At 48.3% G+C, this 27,278-nt stretch overlaps 2 protein-coding genes across 9 annotated transcripts; one reads left to right on the top strand and one right to left on the bottom strand.

The window, feature by feature from the left end:
- Positions 1 to 194: 194 nt before the first annotated feature.
- LOC6588277 (TBC1 domain family member 4) lies at positions 195 to 27,095 on the bottom strand. 8 transcript variants are annotated; one of them, XM_026984154.1, is made up of 11 exons: positions 26,843 to 27,095; positions 25,858 to 26,162; positions 17,480 to 17,845; positions 17,294 to 17,410; positions 5,579 to 6,339; positions 5,343 to 5,498; positions 3,825 to 4,712; positions 3,614 to 3,756; positions 2,952 to 3,544; positions 2,320 to 2,889; positions 195 to 2,262 (listed from the first exon to the last, which is right to left on the bottom strand). In XM_026984154.1, exons 2-11 carry the CDS (start codon positions 25,975 to 25,977, stop codon positions 1,234 to 1,236), a joined length of 4,743 nt encoding a protein of 1,580 aa, XP_026839955.1. In that variant the 5' UTR covers positions 25,978 to 26,162; positions 26,843 to 27,095; the 3' UTR covers positions 195 to 1,233. The 8 variants fall into 8 exon arrangements, with proteins under 8 accessions (XP_026839955.1, XP_026839950.1, XP_026839952.1 ...); XM_026984149.1 differs by lacking the exons at positions 17,294 to 17,410; positions 17,480 to 17,845; positions 25,858 to 26,162; positions 26,843 to 27,095 and adding exons at positions 10,925 to 11,219; positions 12,848 to 12,909; XM_026984151.1 differs by lacking the exons at positions 17,294 to 17,410; positions 17,480 to 17,845; positions 25,858 to 26,162; positions 26,843 to 27,095 and adding exons at positions 11,055 to 11,219; positions 12,848 to 12,909.
- On the top strand, positions 21,412 to 22,805 carry LOC6588338 (serine/threonine-protein phosphatase 2A activator). The gene has a single exon (XM_002014099.2). It carries the CDS (start codon positions 21,530 to 21,532, stop codon positions 22,772 to 22,774), a length of 1,245 nt encoding a protein of 414 aa, XP_002014135.1. The 5' UTR covers positions 21,412 to 21,529; the 3' UTR covers positions 22,775 to 22,805.
- Positions 27,096 to 27,278: the final 183 nt, after the last annotated feature.

Here is a 27,278-nt window from a genome sequence, read left to right as displayed (position 1 = left end):
AAGATATTGATAAAATAAAAATGTAAAGCCCAAGTAAATGGTCCTGATTGCCATCCTTAATTTAATGGTTTATAATCCCGAATAAATTATCATGCCAGACTATTTAGGCTTCTTAAAATAAGCGTAATGAATGCTTCTGTTTTACGGACCAATGATCCACCCATGTCGCGAATATTTAATTGAAAGACTCAATCTGGTATCGATTAAATAATTTTTGTTGACTTTATTACTGTTTTCATATAATTGCTGTTGATTTTACTCATTTTCTAACCCAAATCAGCTAAACAAACTCCGGGCGCCCGATGAAAAGCATCCCGGCTAAGCAATAGATACATAAGTTAAGTACCTGACACAGAAGCAATTTGTTTGTTTTGATGTTTTTGTATATATTTTCCACATTTTATAGTTATTGCATATAGTATGTTTGTAATTAAATCAATACAATCCAAGTACCATAATCGTAAGAGAAGAGATTTCAGAAAATTTTATCCTACTCGTATTTAAGAACCCTACTCGTATTTACAAGCGAATCTCGCCGGAATACAAGTGTCGTTTTATACATTAGTTTCTCATTTAAGTTTAAATTGCAAATAAAAACCCTGGGGAGAAATGTACAATAGAAATATAGTTACAACTTAGGACAATGTTAAGAACTAATGTACTATACTAAATGTAACTAAAGCAACGAAAATCGAGTAACAACAAGTAGCTACTAAGTAAATTCGTTAAACATTAAGGTAATAGTGAAAGAAAAACTAAACTAAACAAGCTACAGACTCTTTTATTAATGCCCCGTTTGATTTGGTTTATTTTTTTTCGCTGTGACTGTGGATGCGGCGTGAGGTTATACATCTGACATATTTCGTCTGTCAAGCATCGATTTCAAAAAGGTAGCCAAATCTATAAAACCTTGAAAAAGCATTTGTCCAATTCCTTCGTATAAGCATACTACATACTATACATGTAGGAGTGTGGGGTATATATTATTCGGGGAGTGGGGGTCAGTTTATAACGATTGCGTGACTGGCGGAGCAATATATATGGCAACATTTTGTGCGCGCATTGACACAATTTGAAAACGAAGTAGTTATAGGTTGACTTTATATCTAAGCCGCAACAGAAGTTCATGAGTAGCATGGGTAAGCTGTCCGTCCGTGTCCAGGTCCTGGATTCTGCTCAGGGGGTCGGCTCGGGATAGAACCCGCGAAGCAGCTTGCTGATGAATCAAAACCGTTAGCTGCGGCCGGTAGTCGCTGCAGGAGGTGCCAGCTCCACCGGAACAGGCGCCACACCCACAGACGACTCTGTGCTGGACTGGTGCTGGACACCTCCAAGAGGAATCGCTCTCATGTGGTGCACAGGACGTATCGACTTGAGCTGGGTGGTGCCCTTGAAGCGCACATTCACATCGCCGCCCACCATGCTGAGCGGGTGCATGGCCTGTTCCTCCTCCTGTGGCATAGCCGCAATAGTCACTACGGGTGGCACCTGCTCCATTGGCCCCGGCGCCGGTGCGGTGGTGATGGCAACGGCGCTGCTGCCGTACGTCTGACGTGTCGCTAACGGAGACAGCGCTGGAGGCGTGGTCTTGTAGCCCATGCGACTGAAAATACTCCCCCCGCTGCTGTTACTCGCAGTACTGGGCGGGCTGAGGGGCGTGCCCACGCCAGAGTCCACCTCCAGTGGACTCTTGATATTGGCGACGAACTTATCCACGTGCTCGGGCAGCTTTAGTTCGTCCAGCTTTGTTTGAATGACGGTCCGCGCACTGGCATTGTCGAGCAGGCGATTGGGCCGCGAGGGTGGTGTAGGCGCGACAGCGGAGACCACCGGCTCATTGGCCGGGACATTGCTAGATTGACCATTCATGCGGTGCTGCTGCTGCTGACGCAGCTGCTCAAAAAAAGGTGTCTTCTCCTTCTTCTGTTTTTGTGGCGAACCATGTTCGTCTCTTTCGGTCAGCTCTTCGAGCACCTTGAGGGGAAACCCCAAGTGACTGTTCACTGAGATGGATTTGCCGATCTTTCGGTCGGCAAAGACCGGCCGGCGGCGCTGTCGTTCTAGGTCGTCCAGCTGCTGGAGCATGCGTCTCACCTCGTTGGGCAGCTCCAGGTCGGGATTGTGCTCCACCAATTGGCCCACATATCGGCCCAGCGTCTGTATGGTCAGCTCCAGCGACTGCACTTGCGACTGCAGCGAAGTTATCTGGGATTGCTGGGAAGAGCGCGTGGTTTCCAGCTGAGCAATCGAGGATTGAGCGAACTGCGGAAGGAGGAAGTAAGTACCGAAGGAAAGTAAAGACATCGATAGAGAACGAACCTGCAGCTGCTGCTCCAGATGCTGATTCTGCGTCTTTTCTCTGTTCAACATCTCCAGGTGATGGTTGGTGGTTGTGATCTCCTCTTGGAGCACGTTGTACTCCACGTTGTACTCGGCCAGCTGCTTGCCAATGTCCATGGAGAAGACCAGCTTCATGATCTTCTCCATGCAGTTGGGCTCGATTTTGGGCACCACCGTCTTCAGGTAGTCCATGATTTCCTCGAAGTTATCCTTGGCGAGCAGCTGCTGTTTGTGCACGGAGAGCAGTGCAATGGAAAACTTGAAGATCACGTCGGAGGACTCGAGGAAAATCAGATCGAAGACGCGGGCCACGAAGCCCAGGGGGAACTGGGAGCTGAACACAGTGAGGATCCAGGGAGCTGCGTACAGAGTGGGCGACACATCGTTCTGATCCAGCCACACATACAGATCCGGCAGGTGGTCCTTGACCAGGCGCGAGAGCTGGTATAGTTGCAGCTGAAACTTCTTCATGTCTGGCAGGTATTTGGTGCGCATGTTGCGGCGGAACATCAAATGCTTCAACAGCTGGAAGGCGTTGGCCTCGTCGCACTGCAAAACATAAGTTATATTAGGACACAGGATGCCAGGAGCTTCTGCCAAGCCAAGCCTACGTGCAACAGCAGAACGCCACAGATGAAGCCGAGACCCTGGCAGTAGCCCAGCTCTGGGTCGAGTATGGAATAGGCCTTCAGCAGATTGAACAGCGAGAGCTGTCCCAGTCCCAGGGGATCCTTGTAGAACTGATGGTTGGGAAACGTCCTGCCCAGGTCTATGAAAATAGCGTGTTGGTGCTCCGTGAGGTGCTTCAACAGCGTGTGATATGGCGTGTTGAAGTTGGGGAATCGCTTGGTGTCCACCGGCGCCGTGTTCATGGAATGCTGTTCTGCTAGGAAGGTCCACACATCACCGCGCTTCGACCGAGGAACTCCGGTTCGGATGGCATGGCCCAGCACCTTGGGGTCCTTTTTGTTGCCGATCTGCGTGGAGTTGCGCTCGATGATCTGCTCCCAGCGCTCGATCAGCTGCTTGTCGCACGGCACTATCTCCTCATAGTCCAGCTTGATGCGCTTCAGCTCGTTCTCGTTTTGGCGCAGCTGCAGCATGGCATTTTCCGTTTCCATGCGGTTAAGCATGATTGTCTGCCGAATGGCCGTGCGCCACAGCTCCCGCAGCTCGGCCGCATCGCGCTTTCCCCTCTTCGCAGCTGCAATCGGACAATGCCAGCATTATCAAACGACAATTGAATGAAAGACAATGAAATAAAAAAACTTACGCTTGCGCATGGGCGACAGGAATTCAGTGGGCACCTCGCTGTCTAGCCCCTTGGAGGGGGTGACTACGCTGTTGAGGATGGCCTGCCGCCAGGAGCCCTGATGTGTCTCTGCCTCCTTGGGGCTGTTGCCCACCTTGATGAATCTGCGCGCGGATCAGAAAGGGTGCCATCAGTGGGACAATCAGTGAAAATTTCGAATGACTCTACTCACATGTCCATCATGGGGCTCTTGAGCTGATCGGCGGTGGGCTTGTTGCTGGGACTCGCTCCCACGGTGTTCGAGCGAGATCGGAAGCCCTCCGGAGGCGACTCGGTGCCTAGGGGTTCAGCTGAGCCCTCCCTTATGTCGCGCAGGTTGTGGGGCGGCACGGCAATGTCGTCCTTGGAGGGCTTGCGCTTCAAGAGATTATCGAATGAGTTGGTCAGGGAGCGCTTGGCCTTCATGAAGATGGTGCTGCCGCCGAGATACTGGTTGAGGAACTCTGAGCGGTTCTCCGCGGTGTCGTGTACATGCCGCTGCTGTCTGGACTCGCAGTGGGCACGCAAAAGCATCATGAGGAACTGGTTCTGCTCGGCCACCGGGGAATTGGTCTTCTCGGAGCCACAAAACTTGGCCCACACGATCTCCTGCTCATCGTCGCTTAGGGTCTCGATCCGACGCAGGATCAGGGCCTGTGTCTTCTTCTCGGACAGTCCCTCCACGTCCGTGCAGAGCTTGTGGTACCACAACATGGGGCAATGCTCGCAGCTGAAGATCTGCGTCTCCTGCTTTTTCTTCTGCTCCGCACAGGTGTCGAAGGCCTGGGCGATGGCTGCCACAATGTCGTCGCACACGTGCTCCGACTGACACTTGAACACGTACCCGATGTAGCCCTCGTTATTCAGCTCGCGGCAAATGATGCCGAAGTGGTCCAGCGACTTTTGGCCGTGCACACAGCTGGCCACGTCCTTGAAGTCCTTGTAGAGCAGCACCTGCTTGCGGTCCGGCGAGATCAGCCGCAGATCGCAGCGTCCCACCAGGAACACCATCGTGCGGTTCTGCTCCACATACGGCGGTATGCAGCCCTGCGAGGCGGAGCGATCCCTCTGCTTTGGTATGCTGCAATGGATGGATCAATTTTGTCAACGAGATGCACACTAGGGGCCACTAGCCTCTAGCCTCTAACTGGGGAGGGGTGCATGTGCATTCTGTGGCGTCATGCGATAAAATAGAGGCAATGGGTGCTGCTGGGCAGGCGAAATAAACGAAAAAGAATAAAGGAACCAAGAAATCTAGGTCTACATACACATATATATTCGGTGGCCTTCATACCTTCACTAGAGTGCTAAACCTTATGCGTACTGTACATACATATATTCAATATTAAAACAGATTTATTTAACCATATTTCGACAATAATTTGAGCGCGACAAGAGTGACAAGCAACAAGAGTGACTTCGTCATGCACGCGACATGTATTTCTTTTCGCTTTGGCGTCTTTAGCTTTGGTTGTGTGAGTTGTATGCTGTTCGCACACCGAGCCGTATATAGAATATAGTACGCATGTAAATATTAGATATAGTACATAGTACATAGTCTAGCTACATATTCGTAGTTTCTTTGAGGATTTATTACTTGAATTGTTACCGCAATGCGTATGGAAGGTCACTGAATAATTGGTAAACGAAAAAGCGAATCAAAGTATGCAAATCATGCGGCGGGATGGCGGACTACTGGGTGGCCACTTACTTCTCCAGCGCATAATTGGGATGCAGCTGACTGGGGCCAACTGGGGCAGCTGCCGAAGCAGAAGCACTGGCTGATGCCGCGCCCTGGTCCCTGGGCGGCGTGGGCTGCTTATTAACAATGACATTGGGCGTTTCCGGCTGGCTATCCTCGGTTTGCCTTGGAGGTGAGGTTTGGCACGACAAAGAAGTTTTGGGCGAAATGTCAGGGGAAAAGTACTTGAGGGGCTGGCTACTTACTGTTCCTTGTGGCCTAGTTCAATCTGGCTCTGGCCGCGCAGCAAAGGGCGCTTCTCGGGCGACTTGTTCTCCTTGTTCTCCTCGAGGGGACGCGGCGCGGCCCCCTCCTCAGCGCCTGTCAGCTGCAGCTGCACTAGGGGCCTTCCCGGGGGCTCTTCCTCTGGCTGCTGATGCTGCTGCTCCTGCTCCTCATCCTCCTCCTTGAGGTCGTGGCTCTTCAGACTACTGACGGTCTTGGCCTCGATGCCCACACCCCCCTCGCTGCTGAGGGACATCTTGCGGTTCTGCAGGAGCCGCAGGCGCTGCGCGTCGTACGCCTTGAACTTGGGCAGGGCGTCGTCGATGAAGGAATTTGGCACCCGCTTCTGGGACACTCGAATCTTGCCCACGTACATCACCTCGAAGAAGTGCGTGTGGTTTGGCGAGATGTCCGCAAGCAGGGAGAGGTTGCTCTGCGCCGAGGTGGATGTGGGAATGTTCACCGTGCCGGAGGAGCTGCTCAGGCCGTGCGTGTACGACTTGGAGGCCTTCATCTTGGAGCTGATCGGATTGGGACTCGCATCGTGCTGGGCATGCCGCATGGCCTCGCTCATCTTCAGGCTCGTCGCGGGTGTGGCGTGAATCCCGTTCAGGGCCCCATTTGAGGAGCTGTGTCCCCCTGCTCCTCCGCCGGCGCCTCCAATCAACGTCTGCGGAATGCTGCCCACCGAGCCGCCAAGAGTGTGGGCCGGATCCCGCATCTGGTGCATCAGCTCGGCCATCTGCAAACGGAACGGCCAGAACTCGTGAGTCACTCAATTGATAGCTGTCTGGGATTGGGATTGGGGTTAGGATTAGGATGGAAGAAAGCCTATGTCTCCTCAATTCCCCTCACAGTTTGATGGATGACTGGGTGGTTGCCCCACTTGATTCCGTTGCCCGTCTAGCATATTCCGCGGTCTGGGGCTTTACGACTCCACTCTCTTCTCCACTATCCCTCCGCCTAGAACCCACTATGACCATGTTTAATCGAACATAAATTAACCGAATGCCATGAACCCATGCTAGACCATAAGTGGTTTCCTGTCATAACGTGAAATTAATAATCCATTAGGCCATTTCTTAGAATCTATTGGAATATACTGCCTCAGTAATGTCCAACGTCCAATGTCAATGTTGGGCACGTCCTTGCTCTCAACTGATCCCAGTGATCAGAGATCTATTCTGTGACAACCGACGCCAGCCAGAGGCACAAACAGAAAGTGCAAAGGAGAATGCCCGCGAAGGGAAAAACACAATACATGTCGTGTGCATGACGAGGCGAACATTAATGCTGGACTCGAGACTGGGCCCGAGGCTATATGTCGTGTAGACGACAGGGACGTTGTTGTTCGCCGAATAGGTTGTTTTTTTGAGGGACTGCTCCCAGAATCAGAAAGCGTGCATAATGCTGCTCTATATGGATACATATCTGATTAGGGGCAGGACGCACTCTTGGGCGATTACTTGTTCGTCAGCATCTTCCGTGACTCAGTGATCATGTTCAATGCTCATGGCGCAGACATCGCGTCTGCTCTGCTCTGCCAACGTTGTTGGGGGCCTCCCTTGTGCCTCCCCTATATTGCCTGTAGGCCCAGTGTACTCGTGCTGCAAGTGGATGCATCAGCTGGTGCCGGCGTGATGCTGATGAGGCACTGGTCGGATCTTCTCTCTGCTGTTCATTCACAGAGCGGTGCAGCGGTGCAGCGGTGCCCACTCATGCTGCCCCCTTGCCCCATTTTGGGTTCATTGAAAAGCTGCCAAAAATGATTGCAGCGGCTGCCAGCAAGTTAAAAGTCCAATGCCATCCCACTCTCGGGGCATGCAGCTGTCTGTCAGATGCGTTTCGTATATGTATATATCCCGAAGATACATACAACTAATTGTCATTTATCAGCAATTTTAAGGCACAAATTTAAGCAAACGAACGAAATAGTTATCATCCTAAATTGATTTCAATTTTACTTCTGCTCTTTTGGGGATACGAGGAACAGAATCGATTCCTAGTAGCGTCGCGTTGATCAGCCACTCGCCGAGTGATCGTGATCGTGACGTCATGTGCGGGCCAAAATTGACCAAAAGACACATCTGCACATACACATGGTATTATGTACCCTATATACTATACTATATATCTATTTAGATTTCTGTGGCACGCTTGACAACGCGTGTTTCCCAAAGTGTGCGCCAGTAGTGCCTGGCAGTATACATATTTCTCTTTTTCCCTTTATTATTATTTTATTATTTTTGTTTACGAAAACAAGCACTACACATAAATAATGCTGAAACGCTCGCAGGAATCCAATTGAACGTCACGTTCGCCTCGCGTTTCACTCGACGCCTTTGTCTTTTTCCTCGTTTTACGTGTTTGCGAAATTTTTTATTATTACAATACTTTTACTGTTGTTGTGTTATTGCCTTTGCATAAAAACATTCATATTAAATGTCGAATCAACAGTACTCGGCCTCTCCGAAACAAAACAGAACAGAACCGAACAGAAACGAGGGGGAGCGTTGGGAGTTGCTGCTGCGACCGCAACTCTACATTTATACCCGATACTTAGTCAGTATGGCTCTCCTCCGCCAAACACCACAAAGAGTACGTGCGAAAGAGACACTGTAAACTGGTTAACTCCTTTTGGTTTTAATAATGATCCGATCTGATCCAGATTCGGCAATCTGGTAGATGTGGTCATTGAAAATTGTGGATACACTTGTAACAGTGACATATCACAGAAATCTGGATACAAAATGTCGCTGCTCTAGCTCTTATAGTCTCTGAGCACTAGGCGCTCATAGGGACGGACAGTCGGGCAGATAGACATGGCTCTATCGACTCGGCGATTGATGCTGGTCAAGAATATATGTATATACTTTATGGGGAAACATTTTCACCACAAATCTAATATACCCCTAAACTCGTTTTGAGTAACGGGTATAAAAACCCCCGCCCTGACAAGCCCCAATGCCAGCCAACAAACTCAAATTCAAAGTCAAATTAGAGGCGATTTACAGGCGATTTGCACGCGCTTACATATAATCTCCACCGATTTTATGACATTTTCGCGTCCCGACCTCCCCAGCCCGGACTGAAAACCGTTTAAAGCCCACAGACAGGAAATGCAACTGAAAAAGCAAAAACTGTTAACAAACCGCAGCTACAAGATGACCTGCACATGCCCTTTACTTGTATGCCTACTCGTGCACTTAAGTGATGTAATTTAGCGGGAAACAACAAACAAACAAACAATAAAATATATGTGAACAATCTTTCATTTATTTATGGCGATTTCTATGGATGAACAAAGGTATAAATGTACAGTCTGTAGGGATTTTTGCGTCTATTAACAAAAAATGGGACTATAATAATTAATAATTTGTGAAAAGTGCACTGCGTGCAAAGTGCACAGAGAACACTCTAGCTGGGGGATATCTTAATGGAAAAAAGTAGATCCGGATAGACAATTGAATTCAAATCCAACTTGATTTTCCACTATGAAGCTGAAAGTGGAAAGCTGTAAGCCTGAGCTAAACCTGAGATGGAAACGTATAATTTATCCAAAGTCTATTACTGACCTGCAGCTTTTAAGTTCCTTTCACGATACACTCTCATGTTTAAGTTACAACAGCAGCTGCACTGCAACCCAACGTTAGATCTAGCAAAATGTATGATGATATTAACCAAATTATACCAATCAAGATCGGAAAGGTTCGCGAGCGACCCACTGGATATTGTCTGTCGTTCAGGAGATGGAGGGAGCTCTCCCCGTTCGAATATGTATCTGACAGAATCGACAGAATCTACAGAATTGAAGGTTTCGCGTCAGCATTTGAGCTAGACGTGTCTGCTGTTATCGCAGTGGCAGCACCTGTCCTCCCTGGAGCGTTGAAGCCCGTTGAACCCAGACCCAGTCCTAAGTCTAGAGGACCACTCAATTCGACGACAAGTGCTGGCAAACCCCCTAACGAGCTTGTTTACATTCAATATAGACTCGTTTTAAGGTCAAGACTTTATGCAATGCGTTTCCTTGCCAATTTGTCCCGTTGCTGCTGCTGCTGCTGCTGTCGCTGCCGGGTTCGGTCCGGTTTGGGTTAGGAGCGATTTGTTCCGGGCCATTTGAATAAACAAAACCACGTTCAGCCCACGGAATGCCACATGTATTGGGAGTACAACAACTGCCGAAATGCGATATTTGTTTTCACTAATCCGAGTATCGGTGTCTGCCACTTCGATTGAATGTTGGACTTTGAGTACTGGAATCTAATGTGATATTCCAGAGCGTAGCTTGAATTATGGTTTTCTATCAAATTGCATTGACGCTTAGTTTCCCTCATAGACAACTTTGTGCTCTTAACTATTCGGCAATTTGTGACCGGTTTATCGAGAGGGAGAATACAAATCGAATACTGGAGGCCGGCCACACAATGGGCTCTACAAAAAAGCATTAGGCAAACGAATATTTTGTTTTAATATTTTAAATACCTTATCCACTTGAAGCTTTTGCAACTCCTTAGCTCGAGCAAAAAATAACACCAATGGAATGGGATGTTGAACAAATTCTGAAGCCCCTTAGCAGGCAGCTTTTCCCTTCCCTTTCCCCTGTCCCAATTGTGTCGCTCGTTTAGACACCAGGGCCAGGCTAGCAGGCCAGCAGGCCGCCATGGCCACGGTCAAGAGGAAACTTTTTCTGGCGCCTATGCCGGCTAACAGTAAATTCCCTGACTCTTCGACCCTTCGACCATTCGACCCTTCGGCCACTTGGCACGCGCGAGGAATTTAATTTGATGAGAAGTTGCAGGATAGGATGGAAAATGTACACAGAAACACTTTATATGGTAATGCCCAAGATGGAATATTCAAAGCATTTGCATCGGAATCGTCTCTTGTCTTCAATTTCAATAAGATCCATGAAAAGTGGAGGCAAATGGGTAAACGAAACGACATCTACAGAGTGTTGTGGAAACGGTGCACCCCATGGCAGAGGGGTGGACCGCCTCAAGGGTAAATCAATTAATGACAAGTGGAAGCCAGGGTTAGGTAAGAGAGAGCTAGCTTTTAGCTTGGCCTAAACGCTGCAATTAGTTGGGAACAAAAGAACAATGCAATCAAATCGAATCGAATCACGGCGGTGCATGCATAACAAAGCCATTGCATAAGACGGCACACAGAGGCACACCAACCAACATGAAGTAAAACAAAAACGAACACAGGCACAGGCATAGGCATAGGCATAGGCATAGGCATAGGCGAAATGAAATCAATTGAACGGATTAGCTCCGTTCTGGTTCTGGTTCTGGATCTGGATCTGAATCTGAATCTCTACGTACGGCCCGGCTCTTGTTGAGCACCGATGCATCGCTGACCGAGGTCGTCAGGATGGTGTCCCGGTGGAACGGCACAGTAAACATATTGAAGCTGCTGATCCTCCGCCGCGTCTGTATTCCTGTCCCAACTTACACTTGCAACTCTCGCAGCAGCTTATTATCACAAGGTTCTATTTTGAGCGTATTTCTGGTTCTGGTTCTGGTTCGAGGTCAAAGTTTACGTATAAGTGAATATCACAAGTTTTCCATGGTAAAAATAGTCTCTTTTTTTTATAGAAAAGTTCGTAAAATGATGAAGCTGTTTCAAGAATATTTAAACATATTTTATTTATTTTGTTATTAGTGTTGTAAATAATTTTTATTAAACATAAGCAAAATGTGACACTGTGAATTGATTCATTTGTTGCTTTTTTATATCGTTTTCATTTAATATTTATTACTCATTTTATTTGCTGTATTGCATTTAGTTGAACTTTTTATTTCGATAATTCACTTTTTTATTTTTGATGAATAATATTAACACCACTTTTTGACAGCTAATTTGAAGAAGGGAAAACTTTTTATTCTTTTTTCCTCACACTTTGTCAATGGCCAATTTTTGGGTTCATTTATTATCAGATATTTTTGAATTATCATCACATTATATGTATCCACATATGTACATCACACACCCCCGCCCCCTTTCAGTGAGCCAAAGACTACTCGCTCATGGTGTATCCACTCGGGGCGTGTATCAGAGCTCCCTATACGCTACACTACACTACACTACATATACCGGACCTTACACGATGCCCATTTACTTTGAAATGACCATCAAGGCCCGTGACAAATGCGAACCGAGTGTGCTTCGATAGCCAACAGATTCCCGCGACTAACGAAAGTATTTTCGAATTTCGAACAAACAGTTGTCGGCCCAACGGATCAGCTGTTGGAGAGAGAGAGAGAGGGAGATGGGCCGATGGGCCGATGGGGAGACAGAAAGAGGGCCAGATCGGGCGACAGAGTAGGGACGGAAGGGTCAAAGTACTGTCAGCTGCGCTTGGCTGCCCGATAAATCATTATAATTAAAAAGGTTCCCAGAGCTGCACTTGTCTCTAGAACCTCCGGCTCAGGGGAGTACCGGGAACAAGCACCGATAATAATACATTCTCCTACAATACAATGTCAGTGTGTATTTATAACTGTATATATAGATATATGTACGTACACACATACGTGCATACATATATGTACTATGTACATGTGTAGTAGTAGTAGTAGTACTATGTGCATTTGTTTATCCATCTATCTTCTATCTTTATCTCGCGCCTCTGCTAATTGTCGCGTTAATTGACTTTGCTTTGGGTCTCGCTTTGCTTTGCTTGGCGTCCGAATTGATTTCGATGTCGAGATGTTTGCGAAAGGCACTTTGCGGATAGCCGTTATACTCGTACGATATTTGGGACAATGAAAGCCTATTGAGAAGCCCAGAGAACTTAATGCCAGGTCGAAGGTCATTCATAACCGTAGCCCGTCCTTCTGCCTATCATATGATCATGGATTATGATGGATCCGGTCCAGCCTCGACTCCACGTGAGTGGGTCCCAATTGATTTGTTTATGGTCTTCAAGTGGCATTTCAATTGTGCGAAGAATGTGAAAATTGTGGATATGTCAAGGCAGACCGAAAAGAGTATGGATGTATAATTAACATATATCTGTATGCATATGTATTTTGCTATGGATTTTATTTTATTGGTGTGCTTCAGTAACCGATTTATTTTTGTTTTCTATACGTTCTGTTTTCGAGTTTTTATTTGCTAATCACTTTTTTGCATTTTTTGCTAAAATCAAGTTTTATTTTTTGTGTTCGTTCCAGCAATTCGTTGAAGCGAACAATGGTAATGCCTTTAGCCCGGTTTGCGCCCAGTAACTCGTATTTATTTACTCTATGTTTATTATAAGTAGTTTCACATCAGCTTTTTATTTTCTGCCAGCACTCTCGTTGGGGGGAGCTGTCGCCGCCTTCACAGCGGAGCGCGCACGCGGTTCGATTGCCGTCAGACGACTGAGGGCAGCAGCAGATCCCCAGCCAAGCGACAACCGACAGCGACAGCCACTGACACTGCCACAGCCACAGCCACAGCCACAGCCGAAGCAGGCAACAACTGAATGAATGAAGCGACCTGCGCATGCGAAATCGAAGAAGCTACAGCTACAGCGGTGAGAGCGAATGGGAGAGCGCCGGATAGTAGGGCAGTGAAGGAACATGCGGAGAAAGAGCAATGGAAAGCGAAAGGGAGACAACGCTGCGAATACTTGATATGTGGTAAATAAAATCATAAATTATATGATATCCCCCCCCCGTTCACAGCCACACCATGGCGCATACATATATCCACAGCCATCTGCCATTTGCACATGGAATTCCAATTTGGGGACACGGCAATCAGCGGATCCACAATCGATAATCCGTTGTGTTGTCCGACGTCAAGGGTTCAATCAACATTTCGTTGAAAAATATAATTAATATTTATGTATTCTGTGGTGGCTATAAGGATTCTCGATCCACAGCTTACAGCGGGAGAGAGGGAGTGATTAAATCGAAAAGAAACAGACGCACAGACTGAAAGTGATCTGAGGCTGATCAAGAATATTTATTGTCATGGCCATAGCGGCAGAGACCAGGAACATCAAGAAGAAGCACTCGTTGCGAATTCTCGACTTGAACAAGGACGACACTCGGAGCTACCAGGCATATCTTACAGGGCACATCCTAGGTGAATGCCCTGCACTCTATAGAAGGAAATCTCAGCAGGAGTACTAAATTCCATTAAAAGCTTAAATATACAGATTTCTGCCATTCTGTCCTTATATTACCAACAAAAAAAGAAAAAATTACACTAATCTAATGTACGGTTTTAAAGATTGAAGCCAAAGAATGTCCTGACGTTACGTTGGTACTGAGGCTGGGTTAAGAAATTGCAAAACTCTATATAAAATATTCAGTGTTCATTTTCCATGCACATCCACAAAATAATACCTGGACAAAAGTATATGGAAATCGGTTTTTTCTTGACTTTTAATATTCGTTAGCATTCTGGCGGAAATGCGCATAAGTGGTCGAGTTGCACTACAGCCTTCTAATAATAACAAGACTATGGTCTAAAGATGATATCGTTGTGGAATCAGTTGGAAATCAGTGAATCAGGGAAGAACATGCTAACAAAACATAGCATCTTAATAATTAAAAGAGGTCTTTGTATCGAATTCCACTAAAACATCAGTTCTTCAGCAATCGTGTTTGTTCAGATGCAATGGAACATCTTTTAGTGGCAAAAAGTTTGCCAAGCCTAACAAAGCCTAGTACCGAACGGCTGAAATCAGTCTAAAAAGCCAGGCAGCAGAGCTGCGAATATAATCGAATCATAGAGTACTTTCTTCGGTCGGTACTTGGTTCCAAGTTCTTCGAACGTCCCTATTCAATAGGAGGGATTCAACGAGGAAATAAAAGTGAGAGGCAATTACTCGTATCGGAGTAAGCCACCTCTTCCCACCTCCCTAGCTCTGAACTTTAGTCACGAAAAGTTTCTTTGTGCCAAGTCGTTCGTCAAGAATGGATATGGTACGAGTACACTCGAATTCCTACCAAAAAAGGTCTGAGTCGGCTGGAGCCCTTTTCTGTGTGCAGTCTTCAAACTGCTGACAGTCAGGACACAGGATGCAAACCCACTCGAGGAAAGGACCAACCGAGATGGCCAGGCCCTGAACTCTCGGCTGGGTCCTAGGTCCTGCCCAGAACCAGGTGGGTAGCCCAAAGCTTAAACAGGCGAATGGCACCTCTGCGCCAGGCGTCATTTAGCAGAGGACAGGGCACGGATCCGCCTGCTAACCGGGACAGGTCCCGGCAGAGCCCTTAAATATTTATGAGCCTATGATGTGGTTGAAGTGCCGCAGCTGCTTTGGAGCACCTATGCGCCTGCCCCCAAGAAGTATGCCCTGCTCATCAGGCTTCCTGCATTTACCTTTCCGGGTGGAAAGGAAGGAGTGTACGGATGGCAGTTAAGTGCGTTTATCTTACCGCCTAATGGCACCAATTAGTGCCTCAGTTGGTGGAGTGTATCCAGAGGGACGTCGAGGTGTGCTCTGCTTATCACACCTTTTCTTTGGACCTTTTTGCTTAGCAATTGATATTTATATCCCTTGTGGAAACCAGTTAAAGTCAAAAAAGTTATGTGACCCAGTTGCCATCTGATAGCCAAGCAGCTGAAAGCATTTCAGGCAGCAGACACAGATCGAGGCCAAACTCTGCAACTACGCGAAAACTCACCCGCCGAGACCTCGCAGTCAACAACCAGACGGGGTCCACATCAATGCCAAAACACAGGCCAACTGCCATGGCAAAGGGGGAAGAGGCCGCCATCCGGACATGGTTTAAAGCGCTTTTGACATGCAACGAGGCAACAACAGGACCCGCACACACACAACACATGCAAAATCCTTAGCAATTACGCTTAAATGAAGTGGAAAAGCGTTCAATGAAAAAAAATACATGAAAACACGAACTGCGATTTTTGCCAAATAATTCGATGTCCTATATTTATGGTACACGCATTACAAAAGGTGAAATAACAAAAAAAAAACGCATGTTAAATCGATTTCACATCAATCTGGCATATGGTTCTCTTAACTGGTCGGATTTTACTCAAATATACTGCTAATGACTCGCAGCATCGAGCTGTGACGAGCTGTGAGCTCTACGGTGGGTACCCTTCAACGTCGATACCCACATAGAAGATACAGGCTTGAAAAGAAGAAGCGAACGGGATTCATTCATTGTCCAACCCATTTGATCAATACAACTCGAAGAGCCATCCCCATCCACATCCCCATATGTGGAGCCTGTTGGGTGGGTGTTGTAGCAGGAGCTGAGCTGTTGGTCCTAAGACCTAAGGTATTGATTAGAAAGGCAAGCGGAAGTCATTTTATGGCGTGCTGGGTGCGCCTAATGAAGAGGTCACACGTGCAAATAAAACACGCCCGTGAGGGTTTCGTGATACGGAAAAGGGGTCAGATGTAGATCGTTGTAGCGTTGAACCAGTGATTGGATGGACATAGCATTCGGTTGTTTTCTCCGGGCACCAAGCGGAAGACTGCTACTCCAGTGGCAGCGTAGCTCAGTAAATTGTTAACAACATGGAAAAATGTTTTTATTTCAGTTTCTGGGTCATTAACTAGTGGGTCGTTAGCTACTTTACGGAATCAGAGTATAAATTAGTGTACAAGCTAGTGCTTCACTTCTAGGTGACAGCCCGAAATCCTGGAATATTGGTTGGTCGCAATTGGTCTCTTCAAATATGTATATGTTGTAATCTCGGTGCATGAACTGACTACGAGATTGTTCTCAGCCTCTGCTGTCTGTGTCGGGTCTGCTGTTGCGTTCCTTCCTGCGTCTCTTGTCACCGCCATTTGGCTGTCCGTTACTCTTGTCGTTTGGTGGGAGAGTGCGTATAGCAGCGAGGTGATGAGAGCGCACTTCGAACGAATGTGACTGAGAGTGCACTGTGTGTCACCTCTTTGGACCTCTTTGAAGGTTTTTGATATTTGATAAGTATGGAAAATATCATATTTTCGTCTTGTACCTATCCCACAAAAATATCTATATTAAATGATATTTTGAAAAGTAGATCCGCTGATATCCCTAAAAAAAGTTATTTTTTTTCCGCCGAGCAAGGAAAAATGTTACCAACAAATATATTATTAAAAAATATATATATAAATATATCAGTATTCATTATACACCAATATTTAACATCCCTAGAAGACAGTCTCGAAGAGTCGCGTGTGAGTGGCACCACACCACCAAATAAGCAAGAACTCGATGATTGCAGATCCATTTTCTATTTGCATTCACAAGATTTATAAATCTACAAGTCTACTTTTCACTGGAATACAATGTGCACCTTGGAATATAGTATGTATGTAGATATCCCCGCTCTTCGGCAGCCTCCACTAGTTCACATCTAGTTCAAATTCACATCTGGTAGATTCTGCAACCAGAAGTCGTCGCTCATTAAGCATCCCGAGCCATTGTTCCACAAACAAAGCCGCAGAACCTTTAGAGCTTAGGAGCTTTAGAGCGCTTCCTCCCCGGTTCTGTGCAATTTAATCCGAGTAGTTTCCATGGAAAACTATTGTGTGGTAACTTTTAAAAACATTTCCATTTGACGGCATTTCAAAGGGCCACCAACTGTCCCCACACATGCCTACCACATGGCTCCTGCCACAGACACACAACTGACACAATGTCGGCCCAGGCTGTCGACAAGTTTTCCCATCCGTCATCCGGCATTCAACTGGCTTTCCTCGGGCTTTGAGTGGGCCCTGAACTTACCTCCTCGATGGTTTCGCACTCAAACAGATAAATGTGCAGCAGCGGATCCTTCGGATCCTTCAGCAAGTAGACCAGTCCGGTGATGGGTCCTTGGAATTCCATGAAATTCTGCGACTGCTCCGCCGCTCCACTCCCATCAGAGTTTCCCGCCGCAGCCGCGGCTGCTGCTGCCACTGCTGCCGCCGCCGAGGCCGCCGTCGCCGCCGCCTGCTGCTGCTGCTGCTGATAAGCGGAGGCCGCGCTGGACGAGAGCGAGCCGTAGGATGTGGACGCGGTTAGGGTGTGCCGCAGTCCGTTGGCGGCCAGCGAGCTGCTGCTGCTGCTGCTGCAGCTGCCACCAGGCATCGAGGCGGTGGCGGCACAGGAGGGGCCACTGCCTGCCGCCTGGCCAGCGCTAGATTTGAGCTGGAGAAACCCATTTCCGATGCTCTTGGCCTGCGGCTTGTGTACGATGCGGCACATGCCCACGATGTGCTTCAGGGGATGGCTGAACTGCAGCTCAAAGTCCGAGTTGTACGACTCGAGTATGCCATTCTCAATGCCCACCGATAGCTGCAAGAAAACCAAGACAACCAAGATGATTAGTATGTAAATATTTCGCAGGCTCGAGCACAGAATTAAGCATTGCTTGAAGTCGGCTTTGATCCTTTATTATAAATAATACAAGCATATCGTTCCTGTATTTCGTATTAATATTTGCAATTTCCTGTATTCTTAGCTCCATTTTATAGCCGGTAATCGCAGAGTATTGGGGTGTATAAGATTTGTGGGCAAAGTGGTTGTGTGTAACGTCCAGAAGGAAGCGTTTCCGACCCCATAAAGTACATAAATTCTTGATTAGAATCTATAGCCGAGTCGATTGAGCCATGTCTGAGATCTCAGAGACTATAAGAGTATCCAGACTCTTGAGATATCACACTGTTACAAGTGTATTTCCCAGCCCCCACAAGGGGGGGAGAGCCTGAGCATCGAGTATAAGTGTAGAGTCGCGGCCGTAGCTGCGACTCACAACGTTCCCGCTCGTTCCGCTTTCGTTTGTGAACAGAGCAGCGACTAGAGGGAATTAACCACGTTATGGCATCTTTTGTGAGAACGTTTCATTTCCACTAGGCGAAGCAGATTAACAGTATTAAATTCTTTTTAATCAGTTTACATACTTGCCTGCACAAGTAGGAAAAAGGGAAAAGAGGCAGCAATGACAATGTGACATGCCTGCCAACACGGCAACGTGGCAACATGGCAACATGGCAACGTGGCAACATGGCCGCTGCTCCATTTCCGGCAGAGTAGAGTCCTCCGCATCCGCCTCCACCTCATCAGCTGGTCTGCCTTTCTCTATTATTTTCTGGTTGTATTTTCGTTTCATTTTTTCACGTTTTCGTTTTGTTCTTGGCCCCTTTTTATGCTAACAACTACGAAAGCCAGAAAGCCTGGTAGCCTGGTAGCCAGGGAGTGTCAACAACTATGAGCGGGAGGCGATGGTGATGGGGGGCTGTGGCTCTGGGTGTGGGCAAGGAAATTGGGTTGTGTGCTTAGAGCTTAGGCAGGGGCAGGGGCAGGGGCAGGGTGTGTCGTTGTTGTGGCGGCGGCGGTACGAACGAAAAGCAGGTCGTTATGTTCTTTAGCCCCATTGGGGATCTTTGTACGAGTGCGAGTATATTGTGCCTAGTCGAAGACACACAGGGCCAGCAGTGGTAGGACGGCAGGGGACTCTCCTTCAGTCTCGCGTTCTCAAAGGTTTTAGATGTACGGGGAATGTGCAAAGAAAGCGTATTTGTTTGCCAATTTAGTTCACGGCGTACCAAGGGGAACGAGAAAACATCCGTGTACTCTCTAATGGACTTTGAACTGCCTTGAATAAAATCCTACATTTCGCTAATTAAATATCGAAGCAAGTTAAATGAAAATCAAAGCACAGTAGAGTGTTGGGGCGGATCCGTGGGGGGCTCCTTGGGCTGGGGGCGTCAGCTCTGAAAACTAAATACTAAGAAAAACAGAACGGAAAACTTTTAACTCAATCAAAAGGAGAAGGAGAAGGAAAAGGCAAAGGCAAAAGGAAAGAGGAAAATAAGGAAACTCAGATGCCCTTCTATTTTAGTAGTTGGGAGTAAGGATACTCCATTGACCCTTCTTCTTAGATTGGCGAACCAAAACTGTGTAATTGATGTCCTCTGAGAAAGCTGCTGCGGGAGCACGCCTAGTGACTGGCTGCCTGGCAACCTCGTAGCCATTAGGGCCGCCACAGTCTTGGCCTGGGTCCCCGGCAGTCCCCGGTAGTCCCCGGCTTCGTTTCACCGTTTGGCATTTAATTAAAATTTTGAAAACGTCTGACACACATATGGCAGCAGTTAAGTGGAGGCCCCGACCGTGACAATTTACTTTAATTAATTTCCTTCGACTCTTGACGAAGGAGCGTCGCCTACCGTCACCCACAGACAATTCGGGCGCTCTGCCGCTGTGCAGCAGACACCGGGGCCTGGTAAATGGTTGATGGTAAATGATTGATCTCTTCCTCTGTTCCAGTTTCTGAAAAGGGATAACTTTTCTACTCAACTGTACCCAAATAAGGCTGGAAAAAAAGAGGATCGTACATGTCTCCTGCATTCGCTCGTTCTTCCATTGCTGGACAGCAACCGCATTGAAATGGAAATGCGTCAAGAATATAATGCAAACTGTGACGCACGCTGCGTATACGTAATATGGCATTTTTCCCTAGAACAATTGACGGCTTGACCTCTTTAAACTCCACTTTGACCTCCCCCGCTCCGCCCCTCTCTGCGTCACTTCAGGCCTACACGATTCTACATGAAATTACACCTGCATGTACATACATACATGTATTTGCGAATGTATGTATTTGCCCTAGAGATGGACACGGGTGGGTCGGAGCTTTCAGTCACGGACTATCAATTGAGGCACTTGAGACTTTCGACACTGTCCCATCTAATCGCAATCGGATCGTTACAATTGAAAGACAATGGACACAATATCCCGTGTGTGTCACGATCGCGCAATCGATATCGCACGAGACCATCTCTAGATTGCTCATCGGCCTCTCGTAGCTTCGGAGATACGAGTATTGCCGTCTAGCTCGCACGCCCACCCATTCGCACTAAAGTGCAGTTAGACGCCATGTCAGAAACAGCTGTTGCTGTCGCTGTTGCTGTCTCTTTCATTTGAATGACGCTGCCGTTGCTGCTGCCGTCGCCGTCGCCGTCGCCGTCGCGTGTTATCGCCCAGTGATTTATACATTTTAACCGTTTTTTGCCCGTGTCTCCATGCGGCAGCAGACGCTGCCCGTTGGCTGTCGCTGTGGCTGTCGCTGTGGCTGTTGCCCAATAAATTGTCCACAATAGGTTTTAGCTTTGTTCGTTGTTGCTGGCCGACTGTAGCCATATAATTTGCATTAACTACATTTGCTTTACTGCCACTGACGTCTTTAATAACGGGTTGCACGCTTGAAATACTACTGGCAAAGGGTCAGGTCCAGAGACCTGGTCTCTGGCTTCCACAAACATGCTCTACGGAGGGCCAATTACCATTGCTTACGATTACGAATATGCCTGTTATTCTACACTCATGAATCCACACCTTTGTCGGCAATCGTATAACAATCGAGTATCAAGTGAATGTTGATGGGATGGTGGGAGGGTGTGTCCCAGGACGCCGTCTGTGAATGCAGATCCCAATAACGAGGAGTCCCTAGATGATCCCTAGAAAACTAAAGGCCGCTACATAGCAACGAGCGAGGATCCACGACTCCTAGCTATGTTCTAACGTTAACCCGACACTGAAGAAGAGTATAGGGGCTTATATTAATTTTGGGGGGAAAGTGGATGGAAGTAGAACGTGCTAGAACCATCAGCAGATTTAATTCGGACCCATAAAAGTATGCTACCTTAATTCTACTTGATTTAAAGCCCTCAAAGGGCTCTGTTAAGGCATGAATTATTCACGTATTCAGCCCCTCGCCCCCGGGAATATGACATGGGGAGGGGCGACTTTCAATAGAAACAGACGGAAAGACACCTTTTAGGAGACTCCTAAAGGGGTCGACTTTGTTTTGTTTCACCGAGTAGGTGGCTCGCGTTGACAGCTGAACATTTCGGAACAGTCAGATCCAGTCTGGAAAGCCCAGCACCGGCACTGACACAAGCCAATACCCTAGGGATCTGATCTGATCTGAGCTGAGCTGATCTGATCCATAGATACCAAATACAAATTGCATACCAAACTATGGGGGAAACATGCGGAAGCAAGTCGCAGATGGCCGGCAAGATCAGGCTAATGACCGAGTTCTGCAGCCACTCTAGCCTGGGGCCAGAGGCGCGGATAGTCAAGCAGCAGGACGTGCACCTGTGGGAGGTCTCGCAGGCATATCACGAGCTGATTGCGTACATCAACACCGTGAGCACGACGATTCAGGGCCTGCGGCTGAACGACAGCATCCCGGTCAGCCCGGCCATCACGCGGCTGGCAGGTATCTTCGACCAGCTGGAGGCCATGATCCACAACAATCCCCCCGTCATGGTGGACAACGCGGCGTCGTTCGCCAGCTCCATTGAGCAGGGGAATAAGGCCTACCGCCGGTGGTCGCGCAGCATGCTCCGGGGCATCTACCCGATGGTGGAGAAGGCGGTGCCCGCCAGCAAGTGCCAATACGTGAACGAGCTGGGCCAGTACCTGTCCGGGTCGTTCGGGAACGCCACCAGGATCGACTACGGCACCGGCCATGAGCTGAGCTTCCTCTTCTTCCTGTGCTCCCTCTTCCGGGCGCAGATCCTGCAGGAGGAGGACGTTGCCGCCTCGGCCCTGGTGATCTTCGCGCGCTACCTGAAGTTCGTGCGGCGTCTGCAGGTGATCTACACCATGGAGTCGGCCGGCAGCCACGGAGCCTACTCCCTGGACACCTTCCAGTTCATGCCGTTCCTCTGGGGCGTGGCCCAGCTGAGCTACGAGGCCCCCTTCTCGCCGCGGCAAATGCTCGACGCGGACGTGATGTCCCGCTACAGGTCGGAGTACCTGCTGATCGGCAGCATCGGGCACGTGGCGGACACCAAGATGGGCACCTTCGCCATGCACTCCTGCCAGCTGTGGAGCCTGGCCGCCCTCTCCTCCTGGGCCAAGATCTACCGCAGCTTGCTCTTCATGTACCTCGACGAGGTGCTGGCCCATTTCGAGATCATGCAGCACATCCGATTCGGCAAGCTGATGCCCTTCAGCGAGGCCGCGAAGGGACGACAGATGGAGCACGCCAGGCTGGGAGTCATGTCCCCGCTGCGCCGTCGCCAGCTGGAACTCAAGCCCGAGGAGGAGGGGCGGCAGCAGGCCCCAGACCAGGTCGGGCCTCCGTCCCCGGACTTCGAGGACTCGGAGAGCATTCTATCTGCTGGCGCCACAAACACCTCTTTGACCGATGCGAGTGTCCACCTACGCTTCCCGTCCAAGGATGATCTCGAGGCTGCGGACAAACATTTATAATCCCTTCTTTTTGACTAAAAATAAAATTGATTGCAGTTCGTAGCCGGATTTCTCTTGTACTTCAAATCGGGGGAACAGCTCCCCTGCCCACATGCCACACATGCCTCACATGCCTCCCATCTGCATCTGCACATGCATTTGCTGACTCGACTCGTGCGCAGAGTGGCAGCGATGCCAAGGGAGCGGCAAACACGGATCCGGAAACCAGCAGACCACAAAACAGAGTCCTGTCGGGCGCAAAACGTCAGCCAGTCGGAAAGGCGTGGGTGGGCGGCCGAGTAGTGGGGGATGGGTGGAGCGTGCGAGTGGCGGGGCAGCTGACGATGATGAAGTGCGAAACCATTTATGCCGCGGCAGATACCACCGAGCAGAAGGCGGTGGACGACGAACGGGTGGGCAGTGAACAGTAGGGGACGGGACGGGTCAAGTGACTCCTGGCCAAAAACGGATAACCAACGGGACTTGAGTGACTTCCCTCCGGAGCAGGCGGCAGGCAGCAGGCAGCAGGCACGGAACAAGCACCAAAAGTGGCATCAAAGTGCGAGCCAAAGCAAAATAGGAAAACGAAACAGAAACAGAAACAGAAACAGAAACAGAAACAAGCTACATACGTATTGATTTTCTTTCCCGTCCATTCCGCAACCAGGCCACTTTTTCCCTCCACCTCTCCTTCCTGCCACAACTTCCACGCGCTGTGACGTCAATGAATGGAAACAAGCGCCGACAACGACGGGGGACTTTTGCTCCTGCCACCCGAAAGGTACCGCCGCCAGAGAGAGGCACCTCTTCAGAGATGGTCAGATTTGGGAGCACCAAAGGGAATACGATAGATACGATGATACGATACAAATGTTGTGCTATGCACATATGTTTATCCATGATTCGTACCCTGCTACGATGACCTGCATGTGGTTATTGTTTGTTTGCACCAATCGAAAGGTCTTACAAAAAACCCCAAAGACGCCTCTATTTCACGGTGTCATGCCACATGACGTGCGACACTTAGAATTTGCTTTATGGTCGCTTCATCGCCAGAATTTGGAACCAACTGATTCTCAGCATTCTCGCCTTGAAAATCCACACAAAAAATGGTGGGCGACGGCCCAAAATAATATAAAGTAGAGGTGTAGAGGGTATTAATTATTGAGCTGTTGCATCCCGACACCCCGCCGGACCACTCCACTCACGGGATCCATCAATTGCCAACCGACACGAGACTGTACCCCGAGAAATACGAAGACACACTCGGACACGTATCCAAAGGTGGAAAGCAGAGCCCAAAATGTTTATTCAGCAACTTGCACTCAAGCCTCGGATGTTAGAATGTTGTTGCCTTTGGACCATGCCTCACTTGTGGCGGGGGGGGTGGTTGGCTGGGTGGTTGCACCATCCGTCCGACCGTCCAAGAAGTCAGCCTGTTATAATTTTCATGCGCTATTTAACATAATAAGCAATAAGCAGCCACACGGAGGAAGGGGAGGAGCTTCGGCAAACATTGTCATTCATGCTGCCCCTCTGCCCCACTCCTCCCCCCACACGAGATCTCTCTTGATGTCTCTCTTCTTTCTCTCTAGGTGCGTGTTTATTTAGTGTCAATTTACATGCAGCAGAGAGAGAGAGAGAGCAAGGAAAAACTAACAATTTGAATAAACAAGTGTGTGCAGGCTTGAGTAAATATTTAAACAAGAAAATACGAAGCGAATTATGGAGTCTGGTCTGAAAAGTGTCAGTCATGGAATACCAAGGGGCAAGTGGATTGCGAGAGCACGGATAAAGTGTCACTCGAGCCTGAGCTAATGGTTCTCGAAAGTGATATAATATCCAGGCTGAAAAAGAACAGAAGGTTCCCCTCCGGATTCTGGCCAACTATTTATTTATATGACACCCCGGCTGTTTGGTAAGCTCCGACCGGTCCCCAAGCCCTCTCCGGGTACATTCAATAAGCATCAACAACAATTGCCAAAGCCAGGTGCCGTCCCCACAGCATCCTCCGGGGCGTGGACACAGGCACGTAGAACGGATTCATTTTAATGCGGAACAGGGCTTCGGGTCCCAGCAACACGCAGCCAGCTGCCATGCCGCTGAGTGAAGCCAAACTGGACAAAAGAAAGGCGGAGTATTCACGGCAGACTCTTTGCATGGTTCTTACAGTGCGTTTCATAGGCATATTTGAAGGCTGAACTTTAAAAATGTTGTTCAATTGAGTTCCAGTTCAATCTAAAGGACGGTAGAAGTGTGAGTGAAGCCACCTAGATTTCTATTTTAAGCCTTAAGCGAAGAGAGGCGGGGGGCCAACTTGTTGCCTCACGTGCCACACCTCATCGTAATCTCTTCTGTGCCCTGGCCATGCCTGAATCACCCCCCGAATCAGTTTTGGAGCCTCACAATAGCCCGTTTCTTCCGTCATCGTTTATCCTGGTGGTATTTTTAGGGACACACCACAGGCCACCCCCAGGGAACGCCGTCTAATGGGTCGCCAATCGGAATAATCATCCTTCATGGAGCGCAAAATGATTAATTAAATTACATTGGCTTTTCGGACTGCCTCTCTTGCCGTCTCTCACGGCTCATAATTGATTTACTGAGCCGTAATAATTGCAAATTGCTTTTAATTGCGCCAAAGGCACAAAAGTGATAGGAATTCCAGTACTACGATATAAATATAGGAGTAGAGAAGATATGTGGTGCGGAAACACATTCGCACATTCACATTCACAGAAAGCAAGTGGAACATTAATTTGGAAATACTCGTAGTCTGTGGAGCATTAGCTCCACTTTGAGTTCGAAGAACACCAAATGCCTTGAATGGATTCATCATATATCTGCATATGTCTGCACCCTTTGACGACGGAGTTGGGGAGAACCCAGACTACAATAATAGTTGAATTCCACATAGGTTTTCGGGATAGATAGATAGATAGATAGCACACTATACGCGAGACTAAAGGACTTTTGACCGACTTTTCCAATCATTACCAACGTTCAGTGGAAAAGAGGGAAAAGATTGGAATGCACTTGTAATGCCTCCTAATAAAGTAATAATAATAATTCTCGTGTTTTCCCGTTCCAACAGTCGGACTCACCTTTGTGTAACTCTCCGTGGATCGTATGTCGTTGATTGTCCAAGGCAGCATGGAGGCCGAGTAGCGGGGATCGACGGATGCACTGCCGCGATAAGTGAGTGAGACCAGACGCGTTTTCATCTTGCTCCCTTGGTTTGCTCAAAATCAAACTGTGTTACGTATTTTTACTGCACTCTGCGCACTGATGCCGCACGGTAAAGAGTTCAAATTGTAAGCCCAATCGAGTTGCGGACCATTTAGTTACATGTTTTGCGTTTTATTTGCTGTGCAAATGGCTTTTTAATCGTTTTTGTAGCGTGTGCCGTCTGCAAAGTGGAGGAAGCAGAGTCCGAATCAATATTTAATGGACCCACAGTAGGGGCAGAGACGGACGTGGACATGGGAGTAAAAGTTGCTGATGGAATTCGAAGTTCGTGTCCTGCATGAGTCACCAGCGGGAGTGTCCTCGAGGGGAAGAAGTGCTGGGGGGACTGGTAGTTCGCGGACAACAGCCACCTGACTGCGCCACTTGAGTGTGTCTGAGACGATACGAGATATGTGGGGGTATGTGCTGATGTCCTGGGTAACATCCGAGGGGAGCAGCGAAACTTACTATCAGTATTGATTTTTTTTCTGCCACTCGCCGTCTTTGTTTCCCCATATTCATGCACACACATTTGCAGGGACACAGACAGTGGCAGGCGCAGAGGCGGTGGAGGGGGGCGGGGGCTGGAGCTTGGCAGAAGAGCAACACTAAGTGGGTGAAAGGAGAAGTTGGAGGAAGGAGGAAAAACCAGCCACCCCCACGTTCATTGGGAAGACGGGGAAACGGGGCAGCGGCGTCGCCACCTGGAGCAGCAGCAGTATAGTGTGGCTGGCGGGGAGAGGGAGACGGACTGGGAGAGAGTCCACCCCTAAAAATGCCAATGTTGGAATTTACTTTTGCATAAACTTTTTACTCTTCTATGGTTTCCACAGACACACACACACGCACAGGCACACGCACCAATAGTTTACTTTCCTGCCTCTGTGTTGGTATGCTTTTGTGTCCAAACACACAGGCACAGACTCGCGAGCGATTTGCAACAATGAATATAGAAATGAACACGGGAAAGTCCGCAGACAAGTTCTACTTCCTTGCACGGCTTCGATTCGATTGCTCTTTGCTCTACGACTTTGACAGTTCTCCTGCGTCCTTCGTCCTGCCGACCGTCGAGGAGGACGCACTGCGCAAGCGCCTGCATGACATTGAGATAAGTTTATTCGCGGCACTACTTTCTCGCTTTTCCGATCTCTTTACTTGCATTCATCTTTATTCTGCATTTACTTCATCACATTAAATAGACACAAGTTGGGAAAAAATTGAACAAATGCGCGTCGTTGCTCCGATTGCAAAACAGCTGTTTGCTTCTTCTTCTTCATTTTGCCATTCGCTTAAGCAG

Source organism: Drosophila persimilis, unplaced genomic scaffold, assembly GCF_003286085.1.
Source record: "Drosophila persimilis strain 14011-0111.01,24,50 unplaced genomic scaffold, DperRS2 tig00000000-arrow-pilon, whole genome shotgun sequence".
NCBI lineage: Eukaryota > Metazoa > Arthropoda > Insecta > Diptera > Drosophilidae > Drosophila > Drosophila persimilis.
Note: the sequence above shows the minus strand (reverse complement) of the source record. Positions and strands in the feature narration are given on the sequence as shown.